The 25,745-nt window shown below is 47.5% G+C and overlaps 1 protein-coding gene across 8 annotated transcripts in view; it reads right to left on the bottom strand.

The window, feature by feature from the left end:
* Positions 1-498: 498 nt before the first annotated feature.
* Positions 499-25,745, bottom strand: part of ATXN7L1 (ataxin 7 like 1) — a 249,829-nt gene continuing 224,582 nt past the window's right edge. For 4 of the 8 annotated variants that reach the window (XM_039249789.1, XM_039249792.1, XM_039249796.1 and 1 more), the window contains 6 exons: positions 16,945-17,137; positions 12,783-12,904; positions 11,024-11,329; positions 7,598-8,537; positions 4,193-4,267; positions 499-2,384 (listed from right to left, as the gene is read on the bottom strand). In XM_039249789.1, coding sequence (XP_039105720.1) covers positions 2,343-2,384; positions 4,193-4,267; positions 7,598-8,537; positions 11,024-11,329; positions 12,783-12,904; positions 16,945-17,137 — 1,678 coding nt within the window. In that variant the 3' untranslated portion in view covers positions 499-2,342. Of the gene's footprint in view, positions 2,385-2,806; positions 2,887-4,192; positions 4,268-7,597; positions 8,538-11,023; positions 11,330-12,782; positions 12,905-16,944; positions 17,138-25,745 lie in introns of those variants that run through there. The other 4 variants (XM_039249790.1, XM_039249791.1, XM_039249793.1 and 1 more) reach the window with 4 other exon arrangements.

The following is a 25,745-nucleotide window of genomic DNA, read 5'->3' as shown; positions in this document are numbered from 1 at the left end:
GCTAACATGTCAAAACCTATTGAATTGCTCAGTTAGCAGCCACTTAATCTCTCAACCTTTGTTTTCCCTCTTCGAGTGTAAGAGAGTTTATAACTCAGAGGGTTATTTTGTTGCTGAGATTTGTTTTTGTTTTTTGTTACTCCTGCAAGTTTTTACAACTTAAAATAAATTATTAAAAAAACCAATAGACTTCTTAAAACCGAACAAGACAAAACTTGTGCAAAAATAACAAAGATATGTACATACTTTTCAGTCAGAAGAAATGTACAATAAAAACATAATTCAAAGAACATTTTAAAAATATAAACATTGCTTAAACTTTCCTACGTTTCATATTGTTTCTGAAACTATTCTGGTCAGTTAGCTCTGTAATATAGTAAAACATAAATTATTACAAAATTAACACTATAAAAATTTACTTTAAGAATATTTTCTAAACTTTTTTCCAAAGGGTCTAACCTGTTTATAATTTCTTAAACATTTATAAGTCTTAAAATCTGCCTTAACTTTTTTTTTTTAAAAAAGAAAGAGTAACCATCTTCCCTTCAATTCGCAGTCTCTTTTTCCCAAGACGTAAATAAACCAGCATATAAGTGCACTTTTAACACTGTAGAAATAAAAATGAAATCGTCTGAACTAATGTCCTGGTACCTAATATCAACTCCTGATTTTTAAAAAAATTTCATTTTATATTAAAAATTTTAGGAATCCTATAAGAAACACTGTCAGTGCAATTCCATTGATACAAATCACTCCGTTTGCTTCCCGTCTTCGCAAATTCCAATGTGGTGAAACTTAACAGTAGTCTGATCTTTGGGTTGGGGGGGATGGGAAGGAAAAGGGAAACTTCAGGGTGGGGGTGATGCTGTGCATCCAGCTGTAAATCGGGCGTTCATTTCTGAGTTAGGGATGAAGCCAAACGTCCTAGGATCTTGCTATTATCTCGTATGCAAAGTTTTATGATTAATAGCACAGAATGCCTATGTCATATTGTGAATTCCTTTCCTGATTATGATTCCCTTTTAGAGCTAATCATATTGCTATTTCTTTCAAAACTCCAGTGTGAACGGTTTTAGAGTGGCAGGGCTCTGGCTTCTTTCTTCCCTCTCTTCCAAATGACTCTTCACTAGGTGGTGGCTGGGCTGTATGTGGGTCTGGGCTTGTGATAACCTAGGATAAGCTGAGCTCTGAGTATACTGTTGCACGGGACCCTGGGGCCCGGGGCCTGGGAGGGGGCGGGCAGTCAGTGCTAGTATTTATTCTACCAAGGTGTTTGATATTTAACCCTCCATGGAAGCTTTCCCTCAGACCCTTGCTTTTTCTCCTCTGGCCTAGCCCCGTAGGGCAGCTTAGGAACTTCCCCCCCCACAGTGGGCTCTGGGGTCTCAGGCCCTTTTCACAGGGGGCCCTTTTCACAGAGCAGGGATCCCTTCTGCTCTGGCTCACTCAGCTTTGGGGCCCTTGTGCATGGCACCCTGGGAGGGACTGTGCAGCATGGATTCCTAAAAAGCTCAGATGGTCAGTTGCCCAGTTTCCTCCGTCTTTGGGGAGATATCCTCCCCTACGCATATGCTCTGCTTCCTGTCACCTTCCAGGCCTATTCCAGCCCCTGTTCCTGACCCATGATATCGTCTCTGAGCTGCACAGCTGGACAGTGGTATTGGGTAAATGACACAGTTCAGTGGCCACTTTTCTCCAATTCGCCCATAGCATCTGGCTCCTACGGTGCTGGTGCTGCACAGAAACCTGCTGGGGGCGCTCAGTGCGGGCCGGCCCTCTGCTCTCGGCTCCCCAGACACAGGCTCTTCCCCAGCAAAGCTCCTCCCCCAGCACGCTGTCCAGAGGGGAACTCGTGAGAGTCAGCCCCTTGCCGATGGCCAGTGGGGACCCCCGAGGATGGCAGGTGGGAGGGGATGGAAGGGACGGGTGGGAGAGGTCAAGGGAAGGAGCACTGGCATGTGCTCAAGTTCAAGAGTTTCAGACAAAGCCAACCAGGAACTGACACTCGGCAACATCTGCTCTCCTGGCTGGAGCAAAATGATGGTGCGGTAGCAGCATCGGAAGCTAGAGGGCCGACCCCGAACTTGGAAGAACACGTACACGTGGCAAATGAAGGAACTGAAACCAAACACTGGTATTGTTTTCTGTAAATCTTAAATTCACGTTCTTTTGCCTTTTGCTTTCTCTTAGGAACTAAAAACCGGTCAATTAAAAAAGGAAGAAGAAAGGCCAGAGCCACTGGCACAGCACAGGAAACAGACTCTCCCCGGCTGCCACACCCCTCCCTCCTCCTCCCGCCTCGGGTGGCCAGGCATGGGTTTGGAAGTGGCTTCACAGTCTTGTTAAGGAAGAGTCCTTATCCTGCCCGTTCTGTTGGTGGTCTTCTAGGAAAGAAAAGAAAAGCTTGTGTTAAAACCACACGTGGGATTACCCACAAGATTTCAGAAACAGAGCCTCTGGTTTTTTTCAGCCCTGACCCTTAAAGCTACCGCCTGTGCCACCTCTTGCCTTGGGCAAAAACAGCTAATAAGCAAATGAGGTGCACATGAGGTGGCCACCAAGCTCCTAGCTTGGGGGAAAACACGGGGACAAACCCAGTGGACATACATGTGGTGGGGTGGGGGTGCGGTTCCCCTCCCAGAGAGAGAACTGCAATAATTAACCAGTCTTTGTTTTTGCCTCTATTCATTTACCTCTTCCGACTTAACCTGTACACCACACGGAGAATGATCTAAGGAAGTATACTGTTGGATTAACAGAGGCTTTGGGTTCAAGTTACTTAGCCTCTTTGCTCAGGTACCTGCAATCTGTAACATGAGGATTTTCACTGGTCCTTCATAGGGTTGCTAACAGGTTTACATGTATGTAAAGGGCTCAGCACGGCACCTGCAGACAAAGCGTCAACAAACAGTGGCTATGTGGCTATTATTATATTTGTTAAGGGTGACCGTGTAGCCTCCCTGTGGACCCAGCAAGCTGTGCAGGAGGCTTGTCAAGATCAGAGGCAAGTTGCCAGGGCAAAGACCCCCACCCTCACCTGCCCCGGCACCAAGGATAGGCTTCAAGGTGCTCAGGCAGGAAGTGACTCAAACTGATGGAGACAATTTCCCTGATCTAGGGATACAAAATGATCTTCCTATAATCTTTACCCAAACACCACCTGAAGTGTAGGGAGACTTCAAAGGCCAAAATGCAGACAAACACATTGCAGTTTGTTCTCTGCAAAACCTGTAGCGCGTCGAAGACGACATAACAGCATGGCGCGTTCGTTTTTCTGGTCCAGTGTGACACACAATCCGCCACCCCACCCTCTCCCCCAAGGGTACACACAGTCCCTCGTGGAAAATCATTTGTACACGGACTACTCTCACATCTCGAGTTTGTAAAAACTGCTGAATCTACCCTGGGTGTTCCTACCAGGAAACCACATCTTGAACAGATTAGCTACAACTCACCAGCGGCCTTGAGAGAGGACTGACTGATCTATGTCCCGAGCAAGGCCCTGTGGTCAAAGCCATTAATTTTCACAACGCTAGGAGGTAGGCATCACCTTTCTATTTAACGGATGGAAACACTGAGGCCCAGAGAAGTGGATCCACCTAATATCACACAGCTGCTAATAATAATCGGGGCTCCGGGTGCCTGGGTGGCTCAGTTAAGCATCCGACTTCGGCTCAGGTCATGATCTCACAGTTTGTGGGTTCGAGCCCAACGTCAGGCTCTGTGCTGACAGCTTAGAGCCTGGAGCCTGCTTCGGATTTGGTGTCTCCCTCTCTCTGCTCCTCCCCAGCTCTGTCTTTCTCATTCTCTCTCTCTCAAAAATAGATAAACATTTTAAAAATTAAAAAAAAATACACCCCACCTAGAATGAACTATAAAAAAAAAAATCGGGACTCATACTTGTGTGTTTGTTATGTGTCAGGCATTTTCTAGAGGCTTTACGTGAATAAATTAATTTGATCTTCACAAAAGCCATAGGAGGGGGCCATTATGATCCCCTTATGGGTGAGGAAACTGAAGCACAGAGAGGTTAAGTAACTCAACCAAGAGCACACAGCTACTAACCAAAAGTCCTGGCTTTGGAAGCCAGGAAGCTCTGCTCTTAGCAGGAGCTGGGATGCAAGCCAGGGTCTGCCCCACTGCCCATAGCCTCTCCGCTGGTGACACTGTGCACTTCCCCCCAGTGACTTACCTGTCGGCTGTGTCCTGGGCTGGATATGCTTGAAGGACTGGACTGTGACAAAGGTAGGCTGCTATTTTTCCCAACCTGAAAGACACCAGTGAAGCCCTACTCAGATACGCTAGCCTGTGAAAGACTCCCGGGACCCGATGCTGCCTGCGGTACAACAGCACCATCCCTCCCTCTGAGCCGTGCGCTGCTCCGAGTTTCCATCTCAGATGTTAGAGGAGACGAAAATGCCTCAGAGGGCATTGGTGACACCCCTCCCATCCCAAAGAGAAAGCGGAACGGAGGGAAACTCTCCCCAGATGTAGACTGTAAGTTTCAGGGGGTGAGGATAAAGGCATCTGGCGAGAGGCCTGGATCCTCCTGGGGGGCATTTAACCCTGCAGAGGCGCAGCTTTTCCACCCCTGACCTCCCAGAGCAGTCCCAGTCCCATCTCGTTTCCGGCCCAGATTCCCTGGGACTAGCTCAGGATAAAAGCCTGCATCTTTTTCTGGGTCAGTTTTCTTGGCCAGGAGACACAGACACCTTGCCGTTCTCCAGAAAACTAGGCAAAGGGCACTGGGGGCCGGTGGGTGTGGCCGTCAGGCTCCTCCCCTTCCTCTGTGACCATCCTGGGCACCTGGTGGGCTGGGTCCTCAGGTGAGTACCCTCTGGCAGGCAGCTCCTCCTTGCGCCTCTAAAGAGCCTCGTCCTCTATGTTAACTCACCTTTGCGTAAAGACGTTTGCCGTACATTGAAAGTCTTGTGTTTGGTTCAATGTAATGTCTCTGAGGTGAATTCTGGTCTTGCACTTCCCAGATACAATTTAATAGAGCCTCATTTGGTTCTCAAAGCCCATGTTTACCTTGAATTCCTCAACCTATGTTATGCTTCTCCCAGTCTCCTAACGGGATCAACACAGATTGCCAAGGCCGTTCCCCAGCACTTGGAAATCACCAGTGGTGACCCTGGACAAAGCCTTTTCTTTTTAAAATTTTTTTTAGCATTTATTTATTTTTGAGAGACAGAGAGAGGCAGAGCATGAGCAGGGGAGGAGCAGAGAGAGAGGGAGACACAGAATCCGAAGCAGGCTCCAGGCTCTGAGCTGTCAGCACAGAGCCTGATGCAGGGCTTGAACTCACAAATGGTGAGATGATGACCTGAGCTGAAGTCAGATGCTTAGCCGACTGAGCCACCCAGGTGCCCCTGGACAAAGCCTTTTCTTAATGGCCTGGTGACAAGCACCCAGGCAAGTGTCTCTTGCATTATAGAACCCATGCTGGCCAGACCAAGGCAGCTGTTTAAGTGATTTGCTTTTTTCATTTCCCCCCTTTGATAAATACCCTGCTGGAGCCTTGTCTCCTCCTTTCAGGACTAATTCATTGTGTTTACTAAACATTTCATCGGGTCCTGCTGACCCAAGAACAAACAGGGCAACATTAACACAGAGGCACGGAGGTGAAGAGCCTGGACTCCAGAGTCAAATTGCCTGGGTTTAAGTCTCAGCCTTACTATTTCTTTGCTGTGTGACTTTGGGTGCATTTTGTAACCTTCCTGGGCCTCGGTTTACTCATTTGTAAAATGGTGGGTAATATCAGCTAATGATGAAATGAATTGATATATCTGACTCGGAACAGAGCCCATTCCAGAAGTAAGTGTTAGTGGCTAGAACTTTATATAAAATGGGTGACACTAGGTAGGGGCACTTGGGTGGCTCAGTTGGTTAAACATCCAAGTTTTGATTTTGGCTCAGGTCATGATCTCACAGTTCCTGGGTTTGAGTCCCACACCAGTGCTACGCTGACAGCGCGGAGCCTGCTTGGGATTGTCTCTCCCTCTTTCTCTCTTTCAAAATAAATAAATAAGTAAAAGCTTTAAAAATAAAATAAAATGGGTGACACTATAGCCTTGTTGCCCAGGGTGTGGGCAGTCCCTGTAAGCCAGAGACTGGTACCCCAGAGTCTGCAAGTTAATAAGACCCCCAGGGGATTCCTGTGCAAGTTCAAGTTTAAGAAGCCCTGGTTCTGCCTTTCATGCTGAGGCCTGGAGGAGGCCCCCACCCAGCAGCTTAGTCTCAGGGAGGGCCCTGTGGGCACCAGCCCCTTTCCCCTGCACCTCTGGAAGTGGGGGGATCAGATTGTGGCGTGTCTGCTGCAGCTGCAGCCGTGCGTGAGTGCCCTGGGGGACCTACGTCTCCCCCTGTCTCACCTTGGCCTCAGTTTGTAGCCTGTCTGGCCCTTGAAATTCAAATGTGCTGTTTCTCATGTGTTTGCCTGTGATGTGTGAATCCCCCTCAAGATGTTCTCTTTGTGAGGTTTTAACATGTCTCATATAAAGAGGACATAAAAATTAAAACATCTGTTTAACTGCCTCTCATTCCTCCATAGTCCTCATCCCTAGACAGGGCTGGGCTTAGGGTCTGGCCCACTTCATTCTAAATATGGGCGGCTGTAGCGCCGTCTCTCCTGCTGCCCTGGAGGGGCTCAGGCTGTGGCCACCTTCACCCTCTCCTAGGTGCTCCTAGAAGAGTCTGGAGGGGGTGGGGCCTTTCCTAAGTAGCTCCCCCACCTGAGGGGAGAGCTCAGATTTGAGGACGGCTGGTCTTGGGCTCTTCATGGACCATGCCCCATATTCCCGGACTTCCTCACGATACACCCTCCTATCTGCAAGTGGCACCGGACACTTCTGTGCCTGTAAGTGTGCGAGGCAGTTTTACTGTAGGAGGGGGTGGGGCCGAGGCTGCCTGGAAGAGTGGGGACAGTCGTTCACCTGGGAGGTACCATAGCCCAGGTGGCCCCCGTCATCACTGGAACTGCCTGGGCCTCTGGCTCATACTGAGGGATTCCCATAGACCAGATGTAATGAAGCTGTCCTCAGAACTCAAGATACAAGAGAGACAGAAGTGGAGGGGGAACTCAGACTCGCTCTGTGCCTCAGCTTCCTCATCTGTAAAGTGGTGCTAACAATTGTACCAACTGCTCTGGTTCATCAGGTTTAAAGTAAGTGGTATTTAGGTGAACCTGGGTGGCTCAGTCAGTTAAAGTGTCCAACTTTGGCTCAGGTCATGATCTCGTAGTTTGTGGGTTCGAGCCCTATGTTGGCTTTGTACTGACGGCTCAGAGCCTGGAGCCTGCTTCGGATTCTGTGTCTCTCCGTTTCTACCCCTCCCATGCTCATGCTCTGTCTGTCTCTCAATAATAAATTAACATTAAAAAATTTTTTAAAAAGTCAATGGTACTTGCACAGCGCTTAGAACAGCTTACTTAGCACACAGCAACACAGTATCCGTTAACTACTAGGTTCTCAGGATAGAGGCGGCTCTGTTACCTGGCTGAGCTAGCTGGCCACGCAGGGGTGCTGCCCAGTTCCCTCTGGCCCCCAGAGCCCCTGAAGGCAGCACCAGGAGGCCCCTGGAAGCACGGGTCCCTTACCTGCCGAGAGGAGGTGCTGTTAACAGGATCGGGCACCGGTGCAAGAAGGCTGGGCGGGTTCTTTTTGTGAACGCTATTCATACCAGGCATTTTAGTGATTTTACAGGCTTTGCTACTAGAGCTCGAGTTCTTACGCTTTTTTCCTTCTGATTTGTCAAAAGAGAGGGGCAGCGAAGACACGGCATTGTGTGAGGCCAGAGAGAGGTCCCCTGCAAGGGAGGGCACAGAGAGGGGACAGGAGTCACTGCTGCCGCCCACCGAGCCCACGTGTCTCACTATGTCCGCGGGGCCACCAGGCAGCGAGGTCCGTCCTGAGGCCTCCAGTTTGGCACTGAGGGGGCTCACCCCATTGTTTGAGTTGTGCACAGACAGACTGTTATAGGGAGGGGCCGCCTGATAGGAGTTCAAAGCTGAACTGGCATTCAAAACACAGTTCTTTTTGTGGGGCCCTGATAATGGAGACGAGAGGGATGTCTGCAAGGATAATGAGGAGGAGGAGGAGGAAGTCGAAGGCTGCGGCTTCCTCTTTTTGTTACTTGGAGACTCGTCGCTACGGGCGGACAGGTCTTTGACTTTTGAGGATTTGCTGGTTTTGGTTTTGGATGGCTTGTGGGATGGGGAAGGGATGGCGGCTGGTATCGGGGACACGGCGGATGGGGCCTTGAAGGTTGAGTCCATGATGCTGAGGGTTGCAGCCACATGGGGGAAAGCTGTGGTGTGTGACATGAGGGCGCTCGGGTCCGGCGACGCCACAAAAGCTGCGTTTGAGAGCATGGCTGATGTCATTATGTAAGAAGAGGTGAGTCTCGAGCTGATGGGGGCTGAAGGAAGATACACAGCACTGGGGTTGCTGAAAGGCTGTAAAACGGATGCTGGAACAGGGGTGGAGATGTGGGCTGCTGGCGAGGGCATGGGGCTATCTGCCGCAGGAGGGATCTTCCTAAACATGAGAGAAGAGTGAGAGAGAAACCGTGAGAAACAGGCTTGGCACAGCTCCAGAGGCTCGAGTAAGCGTGAGCGTCAGGGCTACACAGGAACCCCAGTAGAACCAGACTATGGAGGATGAAGCCTTGGAGGATGGCGGACTCTGAATTATGGCCCTTCCCTGTGGCTCCCCCATTGCAACATCCAGCAGCCTATACTGAATCACTTCCAGGTTTTCAGATCCTTGTCTCCGTGCTTGGCTACTGGATAATGGCTGATTTGGCTTCATGAATAAAGGCGAATGTTATTTAGAATAGAAATTTCCCCAACAGTGTTCTCTCTCTCTTTTTTTTCCTCCCCTGGCAGTGATGAAGGTGGTTTTTAATGAGCAGTACTCATTTCACAGTTAGTTCCTAGTTTGAAGTAAGATGTGTGAGGACAGGGCTTTGCCGCCGGCACCCCCCAGAGTCACCCCTACACGCTGCCACTCAGGGCTCCCCCCTGCTCCCAGGCCAGGTTCTCCGGCCCCTGCTGCCTGCAGCCTCTGGTTTACTCTGCAGAGAGGTATGTCCCCATGAGCTTGGGGCTGCCGCCGCCGATGTGTTCCTCCTCACCTCACCCAGCCTCGGCTCTCCCTCGGGGGAGCTACAGTGGGGGTGTGGCTGCCCTTCCACAGGCCTCCCTGTCTCTGTGTCAGGGTGAGGTGAGAAGACAGGGACCCACATGCATCCAGACAAGGGGATCGGGAGTTTCCAGTTTGTTCTGAAGACAGATGCAGGATGTGGGCATGGGAGAACACACGGTCGGGGGGAGGGGGTGTCTTCCAGGAGGTTGGGGGTCCCTGGGAGCAAACTTCCTGCCTCCTGTCGTCCGTGGAACCAAGGCCAGTACCCAGTGGCGGGTCACTCTTGGAGCCAGCCTGTAAACTCTGTCTTTTGACCGCCATGTCCAAACCATGGCCTGGGTCAATAGTGTTGCTACTCTGGGAACGAGGAGGAGCACAGAGACTTTGGGGCGGGGGGGGTCACCGTTCCTTTTTTTTTTCTTGCAGGAAGGGATACTGACCTCAGGAGCCAGGTGAATTTTCAAACGGGCTCTTTCCTAGCTCTCTCCTTGCTCCCCTGCCCCTTTTGCCTTGGAAATCATTTTCAGTGTAGCTGAGCCACCCCCTTTCCCCAAGCAGCTAGGAACTAGTTCTCTTTCTTTGAAAGCTGTACTTGATGGTGGGCAGGCTTGGGACTTGCACCCCCAGAGCTTCAAGCAAGACGTGAGATGGGGCCTCTTGAAAGCCCTTCTCTCCTTGGAAGCCTCCCTCTTGGCTGTGGCACCAGGATGGGGCCCCAGTGTGAAGGAAGCGCCTCTCCTAGCGCTGCCCTGAAGATTCGGTGTCCTGCCTGCACTTTGGTGGGGCCTAGGGCTTCCATCCTTAGGGTAGAATCCAGAGGGATCCTTGAATACAGAAGCACAGTGTCCTTGAAAGCATCAGCTCAAACACATCAAATATAAGAGAAAAATGTTGCCAAATCCAGTGTGGCCACGATGGTATTCGAAAATCTACTTTTCCTTAGGCCTAAAGAATGTAAAAGACCCTGTCTGCATTCAACCAGTGCTCTGTTAGTTCTTGTTGCAATGGACAAATGAGTGAATGGATGGATGGATGGATGGGTGGGTGGGCAGATGGGTGAGCAGGTGAATTCTCAGCAGCAACATAACTAGGCATGCTGGGCAAGGACTCCCATGATACCAGACCGGAAAGGTCTAGACACGCCCTTAAAACTGTCTGGCACTGCACAACCCCTTCCTGACGCGTTAGGGACGATTCCTTGGAACGTGTAGCATCAGCACAGTCTCCCTGCTGTCTTGGCTGCCTGGCTCTGGAGCCACGGGCAATCCACTCCATCTTTCCCTGACTCAAGTTTCCAGCTAAAATACGGATAGACATACACTGGGTAGAGGTTTGCAGTTACTTGTAATTAATGTTATTTTACGAATACCAGATGGCTCATTTAGAGAGCACCCCAATCAACGCCCTTCAGTGGGATCGACTCTGAAAGTCCCAGTTTGTGACTTTCCAATTCAATAGTATAAATTTGTGCTTCAACCTGTGCCGACGAGCAGGGCTGAAGTCCCCAGTCTTATCGGGCTGGAACTCAGGATTGGGATGGATGCTACTTTTTAGCCTACTTTCTATCCCTTTCCTTCTTCTCTCCACTAATTGTAAGTGGATAGCAGAGAAGTGGAGGGGAAAGAGGGCAGGGGAGAAGCAGGGCGAGGGGCATGTGGCGATTCACTGTCTGGGGGAGCCCCTCCCCCCCATGCTAAACTGTTTACTCGTTTTTCTAGGTAACAAAAGGCAGCGAATTTCAGCTTTGCGGACTGTGCCCTGGTTTAAACTTTGCACGCTGGCCTAGGGGAGTCCCGTACAAGAGCCCACAGACGCGAATAAATTACTGACAGTGCCCGTCCTCCCCTGCCAGCTGGCACGGAGATCCAGATGCTGACCTGGCTGAAAGAGAATACTGTGTTGGCGTCTCCTGATGCAGAGTTAAATGCTTGTTAAAGAAAAAAGAGTCTTGGCCGTTCCTTTTCTTCCTAATGTCTTCCACGCCCCCATCGGCTGCCATCCCTCCAGGTTCGGGCCCGTCGGGGCCTGGGGTTTGGGCAGCGAGGCTGAGAGGGCAGCGGGGTGCTACGCTCTCCAGAGTTGACACCCAGGCAGCCCCAATGTTGCTCAGTGACAGCAGATTGGTTAGGCAAGTCCTGAAAAGGGGGGAGGGACCTGATGCCCTGGGGCTCGGGTTTCTGTGCCTGAGGAGGAAAGGAATATGGAGCTTGAGCTGACAGGACACCAGGTAGCGAAATACAGATCAACACATTCCTTGCATGTGTCCGGGATTTACGCTTCCACGACACAGGAGTGCAAAGAGCTGCCAGCATTACCGGGGCAGGCTGCCATCTTGGGGGGACAAGCATGGAAAGGTAGACAACCAAACAGCCGCGAACACGGTAACCCCGCATGCAGCGCCCATTTGTTGGTGTTTGCAATGGACACGGGCAGACACCCAGGGTGCCTTTCGGACACACTGGGTGGTCGCTTCGGTGGGAAGAAATGATAAGCTTCTCTTGTGGCCCTTTCCTGCTTTGTGGTAAGGGTCAACATTTAGTCCACTAGGCCCATTAACGGCACACACCGTGGGGCTTGCTTCTGCTACATGTTGGGGTCCTGAAGCTCTTTGGGGGTCGTGGGGAACAGGGGCTGCCAGGGGGAGAGGAGGGAAGCTGGGGGAGGGGCAAGCTCCGAGTTCTGTTTCTGTGTCTACCCCCACAGCACCCTCCCATGTCTCAGGAGAGCCTTCCTGCCCTTCCTGAGCTTCCATGGGCAGGGTGAGGGTTCAGCGTTGGCTTTTTCTGGGCCTAGACCTGAGGGATCCATGACTCTAGACCTGAGGGATCTATGAAGTCTTACGAGCTCACCTTGGTAGGAGTGGGGGCGGGGGCTGCCAGCGGGCTGGCCGTGTGTTACCGAGTGGCTGGCACGGGAGTTCCTTACGTGCTGTGCTTGGGAGAGGGTTTAGCGTGTCATTCTCTTACAGTGGCATTTGCCTAAGTCAGGAAGTGTTCTTCCCTTTTTTATGAATCTCCTATTGGGAGGTTTTGGAGAACAAAGGGGGCTCAGAGAAATGGAATAGAAGCTGGGGTTTAAGGTGGAGAGAAACACAGGGAGAGGCCAGGAGAGAGATCTAGCAAGGTGGGAAGGGCCAAAGACAAGCTTAACCTACTTCGAACATCACCCGGGATCTGCCATGTTGGCCACTGTACATATTTTTTCACAGGACATTAAACATTTATAAATTGGTCCATAGCCATAGTGAAGTTTTTAGCATTGACATTGTAGCATTAACATTACAAACAGAGACATATTCTTAGTATCCTTAAATGTTCTTAGTCATAGCAAAAAGGCCCTTTAACACTCTTGCATACATGAGATCTTATCTACTACCCTTTTCACCTAGTTTAGAAGATTATCGACACAAAAATGATCTCCAAAGAAGACAAGGCATACCATACATCCTACTTGTCTCTGAGAAACCAGGGGGCAAGCTGTTAAGAAGAGCTGACATTTACGAATTAATTGGGGATCCTGTTCTCAGAATAAGTTTGTTCTACGAAAAGCCAGCTACCAACATTGATCTAGAAAGCTGGGGTTCAGACCGTCGTGGGGCAGCTCTGAGCACATACAGCACGAAAACTGCGCACTTACTTCCACATCTGGGAATTCAAGTGTTTTTCTACCATGGAGTTTAGTGCGAATCGAAAACGATCCCATCTTCTATCAAACACATAGTACCCTCGTCCCATGAGGCGACTCCCGAATGAGCAAAACTGTGAGGGGGAAAAAAACACATTTAAATTTTGATTACAGGTTAATAAGCTAATACAGACCCTGCAGAGAAAAATAACGTTTGCACAAAAACACACAGGGGTACAATTTTACTCAAAATAAAGAAGCAAATAGTACCGAAGCCAAAAATATCTCTGCGGTGCTTTCATTTGTGTTTTAGATTTTCTGCAGAACTTCACGTTATGACTCAACAATAGTGACATTCAGTTTTCTGTGGCACGGAGGGCTACCTTGTCTACACCTAGACTGAGCCAGCATTTTAGGGTAAAAACAACAAAAAAAACCACCCCAAAACAGTAACAAACCAGATCAAACCAAGAACAACCAGCAGTCAGGATGATTTACAGCACCGACCGCATACGGTGTCATCCATCTTCTCCAGGGACTCGGCGGTTCTGCGCTTCTCATCACGGTCACGGAAACTGCTTGTTCTGATGCAGTCTGCCCACTGGTTGGAGTTTTCCTATCTGTTGTCAACAGAGCCACTTCCCTTCCAACTGGGCTAAATTCCTTCCTTCCCTGGTCCTGACCTCACGTCCGCCCCTTGGCACTTCTAGGCTGCACGGCAATGTCACTGCCACCAAGCTTCCATTCGTACTGTTCCCTCTGCTTGCCATCCCCTTCCCTCTTCTCTTGAAGTTTCAATTCTCCCCTCTCCCAGTGCCCTAATCGAGACTCTTGTTCCCAATGGTCATTATCTGACCAACCTCGCCCCTTTGAGCTTCCACACCTGTTACATATTTTATTACCTTTCATCTCGGAATCAGTACATGGATGTTTTGTGTTCTTTAAAAGTTTTTAAATGTTTATTTATTTTTGAGAGAGAGAGAGAGAGAGAAACAGAGCACGAGCAGGGGAGGGGCAGAGAGAAAATGAGACACAGAATGTGAAGCAGGCTCCAGGTTCTGAGCTGTCAGCACAGAGCCTGATGTGGGCTTGAACTCATGAGCTGTGAGATAATGGCCTGAGCTGAAGTCGGACACTTAACCAACGGAGTCACCCAGGTGCCCTGGCTGGGTATATGTTCTGTATAAATAAAGCCTATGCACCTGGCTTGATGATCAAGGCATCAAGACTCAAAACCTCATTCTCTTCTTCCTCCTCAGTATGAGGATGGTAGGGAAGGGATTTGGGCTAAAGAATGGATTCGAGACATAAGGTCCCACACGATGTTTAAAGCAAATCATCACATTTAAAGCACATGGCTGAAATATGAACGGTAAAGATGTTTAATGAACATCACTGGATTATGATGTCAGGGCAGCCAGAAGGCCGGTAGACAGAAATGCAAGAAGCGGCCTCTGAGAAGGTGACATTTGGCGGGTCTAGAGCTCAGGCGAGTCTGCATAAGACTCTGTAACTCAAATGCAGCCTCTTCCCCCAGACCTCCCAGCAGCTCCCTGGCCTCCATCCCAGACACAGTGCTGGGTTTGGATTCATTCCACAAACCCTTCCTGGAACCAGCCTTTGGAACGGTTCTTAGGAGGAAATGCAAGACCTTCCCTTTGTTTTGTCTCTGCTTACGTTTTGGGGGTTTTGCATTAGAATTTTGCCACCCATCAAATCTGGTACTCCTGATGAAAAACTCTTTTCTGCACTTTATCAAGCAGTTACCAACCGTGCAAGAAAATACACAAAGGGGAGTCTCCAACGGGGAAGCTGGTCCCTAGCAGCATGTGGGAGCTGTTCCAGGTCTAGGCATCTTTTCTTCCTTCATCCCAGTTGCTACAGACACCCTGAATGACTGTTTCGTTACAAAAAAAAATGATATAATATATCAATTGACCATGAAACAAAGGATAAAGCATTGTCCTTTCCATTTACATCAGCAAAACATTAAGGGCGCACAAATCCACCATGCCCAGAGTTGAGCTAATCCACTGTAACCTGGCAGCTTGTCATTTGGACAAATATCCTGTGCTCTGGAGTCTGGCCTTCTGGTAGAGCCCAGTCTCTTTTTTAGACTTGGAAGCCGGAGGCCCACTATGTCTCTCCTTCAATACGGATGCAAGGTTACACGCCCCGGTAGGCTCCTGTCCTCGGCTGCACACTGTGCCCTCCGTGGATAGGTCTTCACTGGGCTGGTCACCGTGCCAGATTCCACGGGCAGCCAGTCTCATCGAATGCCATCCTACCCCAGCTTCTCCCTCCTTTTCCTTTTGAATGGAGCCACACAGAGAATGGGGAGCAGGGAAAGGGGGGTCTCTTCCCACAACCTTGAGATGAATCACGGCTATGTTCATCCCGTGTCACAGCAACCCCATCCTGCTGTGTCACTCATTGGTGTAGGGGTGGGCATGTGACCCATTTCTGCTAGATGTGCGTGGAAGCCTCCTGGGGAGCTACTTGGAAGATTTTCTTCCCCAAGAAATGACATAAGCTGGCATCTTAGGCAAAGACGCCCTTTCCATGTGTCCCTTTCCAGACTTTGGAGAGCGCTACTGGGTGAGGATGTGAACCGGGACTGTTTCAGACATAGTGAGATCATGTATGACAGGCGAAAAGGGCTGTAGGGATTCTCTCTCAGAAACATCGTATTGTAGGGGCGCCTGGGTGGCTCGGTCAGTTAAGCATCTACTTCGGCTCAGGTCATGATCTCACAGTTCGTAATTTCAAGCCCCTCACCCAGCTTTCTGCTGTCAGCACAGAGCCCACTTCAGATCCTCTGTCTCCGCCCCCCCTTCACCAAAATAAATTAAAAAAGAAAGAAAGAAACACCATATTGCAGAGATGCTGAGCCAAGCTTGGAATTGCCTACCTCTGGGCTTCCTGTTAGGTGAGATGAATAAATGGCCACAGTGTATGGACACTGTATGAGTTCAATTTTCATTCCTGGCAGTCAAAGGCATTCCTCATTGTCCCTATTTCTGTACTGGCGAAGTAGCAAGTCTTAGGATGCTTGTGAACCTCAGGTCAACATCATCCCCAGAAATAGGAAGTGAATTTGGCCTTTATTCATCACACAGATAGAAGGGAGGAGGAGCTCACTCTATCTTGATGCAGGATTGATTTTTTTTTTTTTTTTTAAAAGATCTTCTTTATTTAAGTGACCTGTTCATCCTGCACGGGGCTCGAGCTCACAATCCTGAGGTGAAGAGTCCCACATCCCACCGACTGAGCCAACCAGGTGCCCTGATTCAGGATTGATTTTATCTACACAGCCCACGACATCGAGGGATAGTCAAAGCTAACCGTGCAGGGCTCAGGCTGAGAGCAGGGCAACCCGGCCATGGGGTCCCACGTTCAGGGCCCCCTGAATTTAGCTCTGTGATAGAAACACCAGACAGTCCCTTCTTAAGTGTTTGTAGAGCAAACAGAAACAAGCCTTCAGCTCATGCCTCCTTATATTTCCCACCTTGATTTCAATGCCCTTCTGAACTGTCAAAAGTGGACTCTTTCAAGGAACTGGGAAGGAATGTACCTTTCTGTTCATCGCCAATCATGCTGACGTGAAATGCTTCCTCTCCTCCTCTCCTCTCCTCTCCTCTCCTCTCCTCTCCTCTCCTCTCCTCTCCTCTCCTCTCCTCTCCTCCACACTCTCTCTCTCTCAGTTCTGGTGCCATATGGTCACGCTTACTAATAACAATAAAACTCCAAATCAACAGGGGAGAAAGGCAGCAAGCCTGACACCTGGCACACTGCTAAGACAGACGGTTCCCAAAGCAGGTGAGGCAGACGAACTCTTGAAAACCAGAGGCTCCCTTTTCCGATGGGCAGAGCCACAAGGTCAGCTCCCCAGTGCGCTTGTATAAACACTATTTCTCAAGCATCCTTGGCCCACAGATACTCGGGTGTTTAAAGGATTATAACCAGTAGGGAGCCATGCCCTTTCCTTCTGTGATTTTCAAGGGTGTTTCGAAGGCAATCACTCAACGTCAGGGTGTACCTTTCCATAAAGCACTGTGCTGGCAGCCTCTCCTTGGGAGCGCGTGCTGTCTGACATGATGACCTAAACGCCCGCAGAGCACTGAGGGGGAGTGGGGGTGGGGGGGAATGCATGGACGGAAACAAGGTGGCCTACCGCAAGAGGTCTGGGGTGGTGGGTAGAGAAATGACAGTCTAACTTCTCGGGTTCGTCGGCTCCATCCATCTCCCCTTCATCACTTGACAGCCGGCTGTTGAGGTCGCCTCCAGCTGGGGGTAGCGGGGGTTCCGGAGTGTAGCCACTGTGATTCGAAGATGTGTTGCTACTGATGCTATTTGCAGACGACGGTCTAAGGGCAAAGAGAAAACAGAGAGAATAATAACCTTTTCTGAGGCAGCAAGACCCACTCAGGTGAAGGGAGCTCGGAAGGAGACTCATCAGTGTTCTTGACATATCAAGGGAGGAGCGGCAATGGTGGATGGACACAAGGCAAAAATTCAGGCTGAGATTGGGGTTAGCACCAACCAGTTCTCTAAAATGATCCCGTGGAGCTTAGGTTCTCCCCAGCTTTAGCTCAGGCACCAGGGAACACTCCTGTATCATAAGCGGAATATGAAATACAGTACTGTAACAGAATTAACTTAAAACCTGTCTTCTAATGAATGCAGTTACAATTACTCATCTCTTTGCACTTAAGTAATTTGCACTTGCCAGATAGTTGCTTCTCTCTGGAAGTAGAGCCTGACAGGAAGTTCAACAAAGTAACTTCGAACCAATTAACAGAATACTAGCGATGATGGACGACAGCCCTATACTTGTTGTTTACTAAATTATAGCTTCGTGCAACTGCTACCATACTGGCATGAAAAAAAGGTTTTGTCCCAGTGATGGGGCACAAGTCTCTTACTCCACAGGCAGATATTTTTTTCTTTTTCTTTCTCTCTCTCTCTCTTTTTTTTTTTTTGGTAAGTAAGCTCTATATCCAACATGGGGCTTGAACTTAACGACCCCGAGATCAAGAGTCTCATGCTCTACTGACTATGCCCCAGGTGCCCCCAGATCTATTTCTTAATATCAAGCCACATGTAGTTTAATTGTATCTTCTGAGGATGGATGTTTCCATTTAATTTTTGAGAAGTGCTAGAACCACAGGCTGGCATGGCTGGGTTCTAGTAGGTGCTGAAGACAGGTTTCCCGATGAAGGAATGAATGAGTTCCTCGTGTATGAACAGACCCCAGCAGATCTCATCTCGATGATGGCTAAGATTGCAGAAAAGCAATGTTATAGTAAGAAGCACTACATGTGACACAAGCAGCAAAAAACAAAGCAAAACCAAAACCAAAACCAAAACCAAAACCAACACATCCATGTTGGTAAAAGACTTAGAAGAGGAATAGTCAAAATTAGCTATCACCTGTGTTTTCTTGCTTCTTCACTTTCATCGGGTGATTGTCCAGGGAGAAGTAAAGGGAGAAAAATAAGTTTTGGAGAAAAAAAAATGAGTTTTCTGTATTCTGCTTTGAAAGCGGCCCCTCCAAGCAGTGTGAAGCAGCACTGATTTTGATTTTCTCCCTACTCCCTCATTCTCCCTCAAAATCATTTGTTGCTTTGAAATCTTTCCAGCTGCCAAATGCCTGAGTTCAAACCAGATCCTCAAAGCACAGTCATTTAACTTAATTTAATTGTTTATTAATATTCATTTATTTTTTGAGAGAACATAAGTGTGGGAGGGGCAGAGAGAGGGAGATAGAGGATTCGAAGTGGGTTCTGTGATGACAGCTGTGAGCCTGATGTGGGGCTTGAACTCACCAAGTGTGAGATCATGACCTGAGCTGGAATCGGATGCTCAATGGACTGAGCAACCCAGGCACCCCAAACACAGTCATTTTAAAGCAAAGCCACAGAGATCCCAAATGTCCATCGATAGATGAACGGATAAAACATAACATGGTATATCCATATAAGGGAATATTAAATCTTAAAAGGGAAGGAAATTCTGTCATCTGCTACAACATGGATGAATATTGAAGACATTATGCTAAGTGAAATAAGACAGTCACAAAGAGCAAATTTGTATGATTCCACTTATATGAGGCACCTAGAAGAGTCAAGTTCATAGAGACAGAAGGGAAGACAATGGTTACAGGTGATGGGGGATGGGGAATGGGGAGTTAGTGTTTAATGGGTACAGAGTTTCAAAATGAGATGATATTAAGTTCTGGCGAGGGATGGTGGTGATGGTAGCACCACAATGTGCATGTACTTATGTCACTAAACTGTACATGTAGAAATGGTCAAAATGGTAAATTTTACATTATGTGTATTTTACCACAGTAAAAAGCCCATAAGAAACCAAACCCAAGGCCCCAGGTAGTTTTTTACTATCACTACAAGAACTCTGTTGCTGTCACACTTTTTTCCTGACTATCACCTTCTCATAGTTATGAAAACCAAGATGGCGTTCATGCTGCAGATTCAAGGTGTATAGTCTGGAGAACGCATCTCTGCAGGTGCATTCCCAAATACCTACTCTCCTGTATCATAAGGGGCGACGTTATTGCCTATTTATGGCTGAAGACACACACAGTAAAACAATTTTGGTAATGCTGAAACATATAAAGAAAGAAAACAGCATCCATAATCCTGCCACTCAAGATCAAGTGCTATTACCATTTTGATTTATATCCTTCCAGATTTCTCTACTGTGCATACATGGGGACATGCATTTTTAAAGCAAGAACTGGATCACACTGTATATACTATTTTGAGACATGGTTTTGTTTTTTTTTTAGCCTAGTGATGTTGTAGAAATCATTCCCTGTGTAGAACTAGATCATCATTTTTAATATTCCCAATATATTCCTTAGTATGGATATAGCATAATATACTTAATTATTACTGAACTATGTTGATTGATGGATGTTTACGTTGTTTCCACAATTTCTAGCAGCCTCTTTTTGAGGCCTTCCCTGCTGTGATAGGAACTCCGTGTCCTACAGGAGATAAAAGTGAGTTGGATTTTGTTAAGTGTGATTAATCGTATCACAGTGATAGAGGAAAATATCTTTATTTTTTATTTTTTCTTATTACTTAGAGAGAGAGAGAGAGAGAGAGAGAGAGAGAGAGAGAATCCTAAGCAGGCTCCGTACTGCCAGCAAGAAGCCTGATGTGGGGCTTGAATTCATGAATGGTGAGATCACGACCTGAGCCGAAATCAAGAGTCCACTTAATCCCTACACCAATAATAGGAATTTCATTCACCTCGCTAATGATTGATTTGGAAAAGGGTGTGAGAAATACATAATTTTTTTTTCTGGGGAGCAGTTGCACATTTTCCTCATTTTTAAAAAGAGACACGAGGAAGAAGTAGTCTCTACTTTCATCTGGATGCACCTAGAAGTGCCACGGTCATGTTGCTATAAACTTTGAACACGAAGCCCAAAGACTGAAGAACGTGGAAGAAATAAAAGGAAGGCAGGGAATGTGAGCCGATTCTGCATCTTTGGAGACTGGTGCCCTTTTGCCTCTGGACTTCTTGTCACATGTGATAAGAATTTTTTTTTTTAATTTTTATTTTTAGAGAGAGAGAGAGTGTGAGCAAGCAAGCATGAGCGGGAGAGAAGGGCGGAGGGAAAGAAAGAGACCATTCCCAAGCAGTCTCCCGGATAAGTGCTCAGCACAGAGCCTGACTTGGGGTTCGATCCCAGGACCCTGGGATCATGAACTGAGCTGAAATCAAGAGTGGGATGCTCGATTTACTGAGCCACCCAGGTGCCCCCCGCATGTGATAAGAAAATGTTGAATTATTTTAAGCGGTCCAGAAGACTAGGTTTCCTGCTCCTTGCACTTGAAGCATCCCAACAGAAATAGTGCGAACATGAGATTTTAACATACTTTTAGACAGAATGTGTCTGGAGAAGTGTTAACTGAGGGCGAGGAGCTGACCTACCACAGAACCTGGGGCTACCTACGGCTGCAAAAGTCATGGGTGAGGTGGGGGCTAAGCCTAGCAGGAAAGCTGAAGGTCTTCCCATGTGGTAGCTGGGCCTACAGGTCAACACCATGACCGCACATGGCCAGATGACTCACCAACGCCCCTGCCAGGTCACACCCCCTCCAACCAACTCTCCAACAAGAGAACAAAGGTTTACTCTCCAGAGAAGCTGAACTGGAGAGACCTTAGACAAGGGGCTGCCAGGCTGAGTAGAGATCAGGAGAGAATGACAGGGCTGGAAACAAGGTGACTGTTGGCCAACTCTAGTTAGATCATTAGTGGGCACTTCCAGAATGCCTATCACCAGGGAGGATTCATTCCCTGAGAAACTGAATGGCCCCGGAGGAAAGGCTTCCAGATCTTGCCTTTGGGAATCCTCCAAAAAAGGCTGGTTGGTGACCTGATGAGCTTTTGTTGACAGTCCCACAGAAAGACTTCTAATCAGCCTGTTGGTGCTTCTCTTTTAAATGTGAGGGGCGCCTGGGTGGTTCAGGTAAGATCTCAGCGTTCGTGGATTCGAGACCCATGTCTGTTTCAGATTCTCCTTCTCTCTCTCTGCCTCTCCACGGCTTGTGTGCTCTCTCTCTCAAGAATAAATAAATGTTAAAAAAATTGAATGCGCATGCTTAGGGATCACCAAACATTCCTGGAACATCTCCATCATGAGACCAACTAGCCAAACATCAAATGCAGGAACACACACTCAAGAAAGAAATGGAGATAGTGAAGGAAAGAGGAAACAACTAAAAAAGCCCTAACTTCAAAGATATTAGAATGGTATCACCTCTGCAAAATGATAGTATCTTATATGATATCATAAGAAGCAATTGTAAGTTCTTTTTATCTAAGAACCAGATCCTAGAATTTTTAAAAAGTGAACCATAAACTGATTATTTCATATACAGTTATGAAAGTAAAATGAAAGAAAATCTTTTAGAAAGTAGAACAAGAGATTAAAAGAGATAGGGGGAAAGAGGTGAAAAAATGAATACATCAGAGCAAAAGGTCCAACATCCAGCTAATGGGAGGTCAATAAAGAGAATAAAGACAATAGTGGGGAGAAAATTAGCCACGATGTAGCAGAGGAAAATATCCCAGAAACAAGAGTTTCCAGACGAAAAGGATCTACTGAGTACCCAGAATAATGAATGAAAAAAGACCCATAAGCAGTGATATCTGAAATTTGAAAGTCTTCAGAGATTAAAAACTGATCACATGCAAAGAAATGAGAATCTGAATGATACCAAACTTCTCAAAAAAAAAAAAAACTTTGATGCTAGAAGCCAATCAAATAATGCTTTCATAATTCTGTAGGGAAATGATTTTCTATTTTTTTTAAATGTTTGTTTATTTTTGAGAGAAAGAGAGACAGAGCACAAGCAGGGGAGGGGCAGAGAGAGAGACACACACACACACAATCTGAAGCAGAGTACAGGCTCTGAGCTGTCAGCAGAGCCCGATGCTGGCTCAAACCCAAAAACCATGAGATCAGAGCCAAAGTTGGTCGTTTAACTGACTGAGCCATCCAGGTGCCCCATGTAGGGAACTGATTTTTAATCCAGTTATATACTCACAGAGATGATCAATTAAGTGTGAGGGCCGAATAAAAACATTCAGGGGTGCCTGACATCAGGTCATGATCTTGTAGTTCACAAGTTTGAGCCCTGCATCAGGCTCTGTGCTGACAGCTCAGAGCCTGGAGTTTGCTTCCAATTCTGTGTCTCTCTCTCTCTCTCCCTGCCCCTCCCCTGCTGGCACTCTGTCTCTACCTCTCTCTCAAAAATAAATAAAAACATTAACAGAAACACTTTCAGGTGTGTAAGATCTTAACAATTGACGCACCTTTCATAGGAAGCTGATGGAGGAGATACTCTACCCAAATCAAGGAGCAAGCCAAGCAAGAGGAAGGCAATGGGATCCAGGAAACAGGTGCTTTGACACAGAGCAGGTGGAGAGACTCCCAGGCTGGGAGTGAAGGGGTTTGTTGGAACTGAAGGTGTCTCAGAGAAAACAAGGCTTGCCGACGAGTGATGGGGAATGGAGCAACCAGTCAGGGGAAGGTGTCGAAAACATCACTCAAGCTTGTTAAGCTGCCATCTCTCTCAGCATGATACCACCCTCCGCTCTCCGGTTGCCAGTCTGGTCTAAAGACAGTGTATGTGAGGGGCGCCTGGGTGGCTTAGTCGGTTAAGCGTCCGACTTTTGCTTAGGTCATGATCTCGTGGTTCGTGGGTTCGAGCCCCACGTTGGGCTCTGTGCTGACTGCCAGCTCAGAGCCTGGAGCCTGTCAGAGTCTGTGACTCCCTCTCTCTCTGACCCTACCCTGCTCACGCTGTCTCTCTGTCTCCTAGAAATAAATAAAACATTAAAAAAATTAAAAAAAATAAATAAATATTTTTTTTTTATCACAATGTATGTGATAAAGGTCTGTGTCCAGTGCCACTCAGGGAACCTTACAGAAAGTTCCCTCCTCCACACCTCTGAGGAAGTGTGAGCATTGGTCTGTCTGAGAGCTTTGGGGAAGAGAACACAAGGCAATTGACCTCAACTGAGTCCCTACTATGTGTGAGGCATGCAATGTACATTTTCTCACACAAGTTACCCACTGCTTTAGGTGGGTGCAAATGCCATCTACCTTTCTCAGATGAGGAAATGGGTGTGTGGCAAAGCTACTAAAAAGTGGAGATGAGACTTGATGTTGTCTGCTTGACCTCAAAGCCCCCCATACTGAGAAATGGATGTAGAAAAAGCACAGGGACAAGCATTCAGCCAAGGCTTACAGTGTAGCAGTAACACTTGTCCTAATGAGGCACGAACTGGAGTTGCTTTCTCTCCAGAAGCATCTCTTCCCTTTTTCCAGTATCCAGAACCTTCTGCCACTCTCCCCACTATGTTTGTCAGTCTAAGATTCATTGGATTTTGCCATTTTATACTTTAAGATTAGATGTGTGAGCCTGACTAGACAGTCAGTACTGGCTTCCACAGCTTATCTTTCCTCCCTCCTTCCTGGGGGCCAGAGACTGGCCCTTCTCCCCCTCTCCAAAAGAGTCCTGATGGTTTTGGTTGGGCTGGTCATCCATAGCCCTTGGGATGTTCCTTTAGAGTTGGGACAAAGAGCAGAGCACAGTAGCATGTTACTCAGGGACCCCCAGGTTGGTGAGCAGCGGCCAGAGAGATGGACAATTGGGAATCAGGTGGCACCAAAGCCTTTATTACTTATGTTGCTTTCCCATGGACTGCTCCTACCACTGACCACCAATTACCATTAACTGAGTGCTTATTAGGAGCTTGGTCCTTACCACTTAGCTCTGCTTTACAGTTGAGCTGTTTGAAGCTGAAAAAGCTCAGAAACATGACGGCGCTCAACTTGTAGTGAGCATGGAGTTGACATTTGAGCTTCCAACCTTGTTCCAATCCTTGTTATCTGACTCAAACTTGTCCAGCTCTGGACCTAAGTTCCTTTTTCAGGAACCTTGACAAGAATGGGTTGCTATTCAAGAATATGGGAACCAAAATATTTTCAAAGCTACCAAACAATATGTTTGGTAATTCACACGGAGCACCTGAGGGGCTCAGTTGGTTAACGTCTGACTCTTTTGATTTTGGCTCAGGTCATGATCTCCTAGTTCAATTCAGGAGTTCGAGCTCTGTATCAGGCTCTGTGCTGACAGTGCAGAGCCTGCTTGGGATTCTCTCTCTTTGCCCTTCCCAGGCTTGTGCATACAGGCGCGTTCTCTTTCAATCTCTCTCTCTCTCCTCTCTCTCAAAATAAATAAAACTTAAAAATAAAAGAAATTCACATGTTAGCATTTCCTACAAAAGGAATTCACGATTGGGAAGGGATTACAATATTTCCATTTATGTGTGATAATTTTTCTTTGCCACTTAGCAATAATTACTGTGACTGAAATATTATATGTATTGTATATCATTAATATGAAAAAACAAAATGTTGTTTTACGTTTTAGGAAGTGATCTCTATACCCAACATGAGGCTTGAACTTACAACCATGAGATCAAGAGTCACATGCTCTACTGAGCCAGCCAGATGCCCCAAGAAGGGCATTACATTCTGATCATGCTTTTTCAATCTCTGATTGTACAGTGTCTCATCCTAACTAAAACCAAGTGAAAAAGGACGTTATTTCCCACAGAGTTTGGAACAGAGTTCATCCCTGAGTTTTCTGGTGCATACTGCAACCTGGAAAAGCATCTTTTAACAATTATTCTGTTAGCCAACATTTGTAATGCGCCCCTTTGCCCCTTCTTTTCAGAGATTCTTTTCACTGACTAACCTCATTCTTTCTCTTTCTCCTGCTTCCTATGAGAAGGTAAACACCTGGCATTTCTCTAGTGACAAACATTCTCCAGAAAATTGAATAAAAAAGGAACATTAAGAAGCAGCTCTTAAGGGGCGCCTGGTGGCTTAGTCGGTTAAGCGTCCGCCTTTCGCTTAGGTCATGATCTCGCGGTTCGTGGGTTCAAGCCGCGCATCGGGCTCTGTGCTCACAGTCAGTTCAGAGCCTGGAGCCTGTTTCAGAGTCTGTGACTCCCTCTCTCTCTCTGACCCTCCCCTGCTCACGCTGTCTCTCTCGCTGTCTCTCTCTTTCTGTGTCTCTCTCTCTCTCTCTCCTAGAAATAAATAAAACATTAGCAGCTCTTAAATCTCCAGTGCCTGTTTTGTTATTTTAACAGCTGCCCCCTGGCTTCTCCGTTAAGGCAGGTACTTTGCTGGGGTGAGAAGTGCCTCCATCTTGACAATGAACTTGAACTTGAATAAAGGAGGGTTTTCAAACTGGGTTCCCTGAAGTTCTTGGGGACTCCACGGGGATTCTCGGGTGGGCTGGGGGGACAGCAGGACCCGGGTACATGTGTGATGGAAGCAGAGCTGAGCTGGCTTTAGGTCTGCTTTTATACTGGGTACCATATACAGTTTTGTAGGAATAAAAAAGTTCTACAGCC

Source organism: Hyaena hyaena, unplaced genomic scaffold (genome assembly GCF_003009895.1).
Source record: "Hyaena hyaena isolate Hyena2069 unplaced genomic scaffold, ASM300989v1 scaffold_347, whole genome shotgun sequence".
Lineage (NCBI taxonomy): Eukaryota > Metazoa > Chordata > Mammalia > Carnivora > Hyaenidae > Hyaena > Hyaena hyaena.
This window is presented reverse-complemented; position numbering and strand designations above follow the sequence as displayed.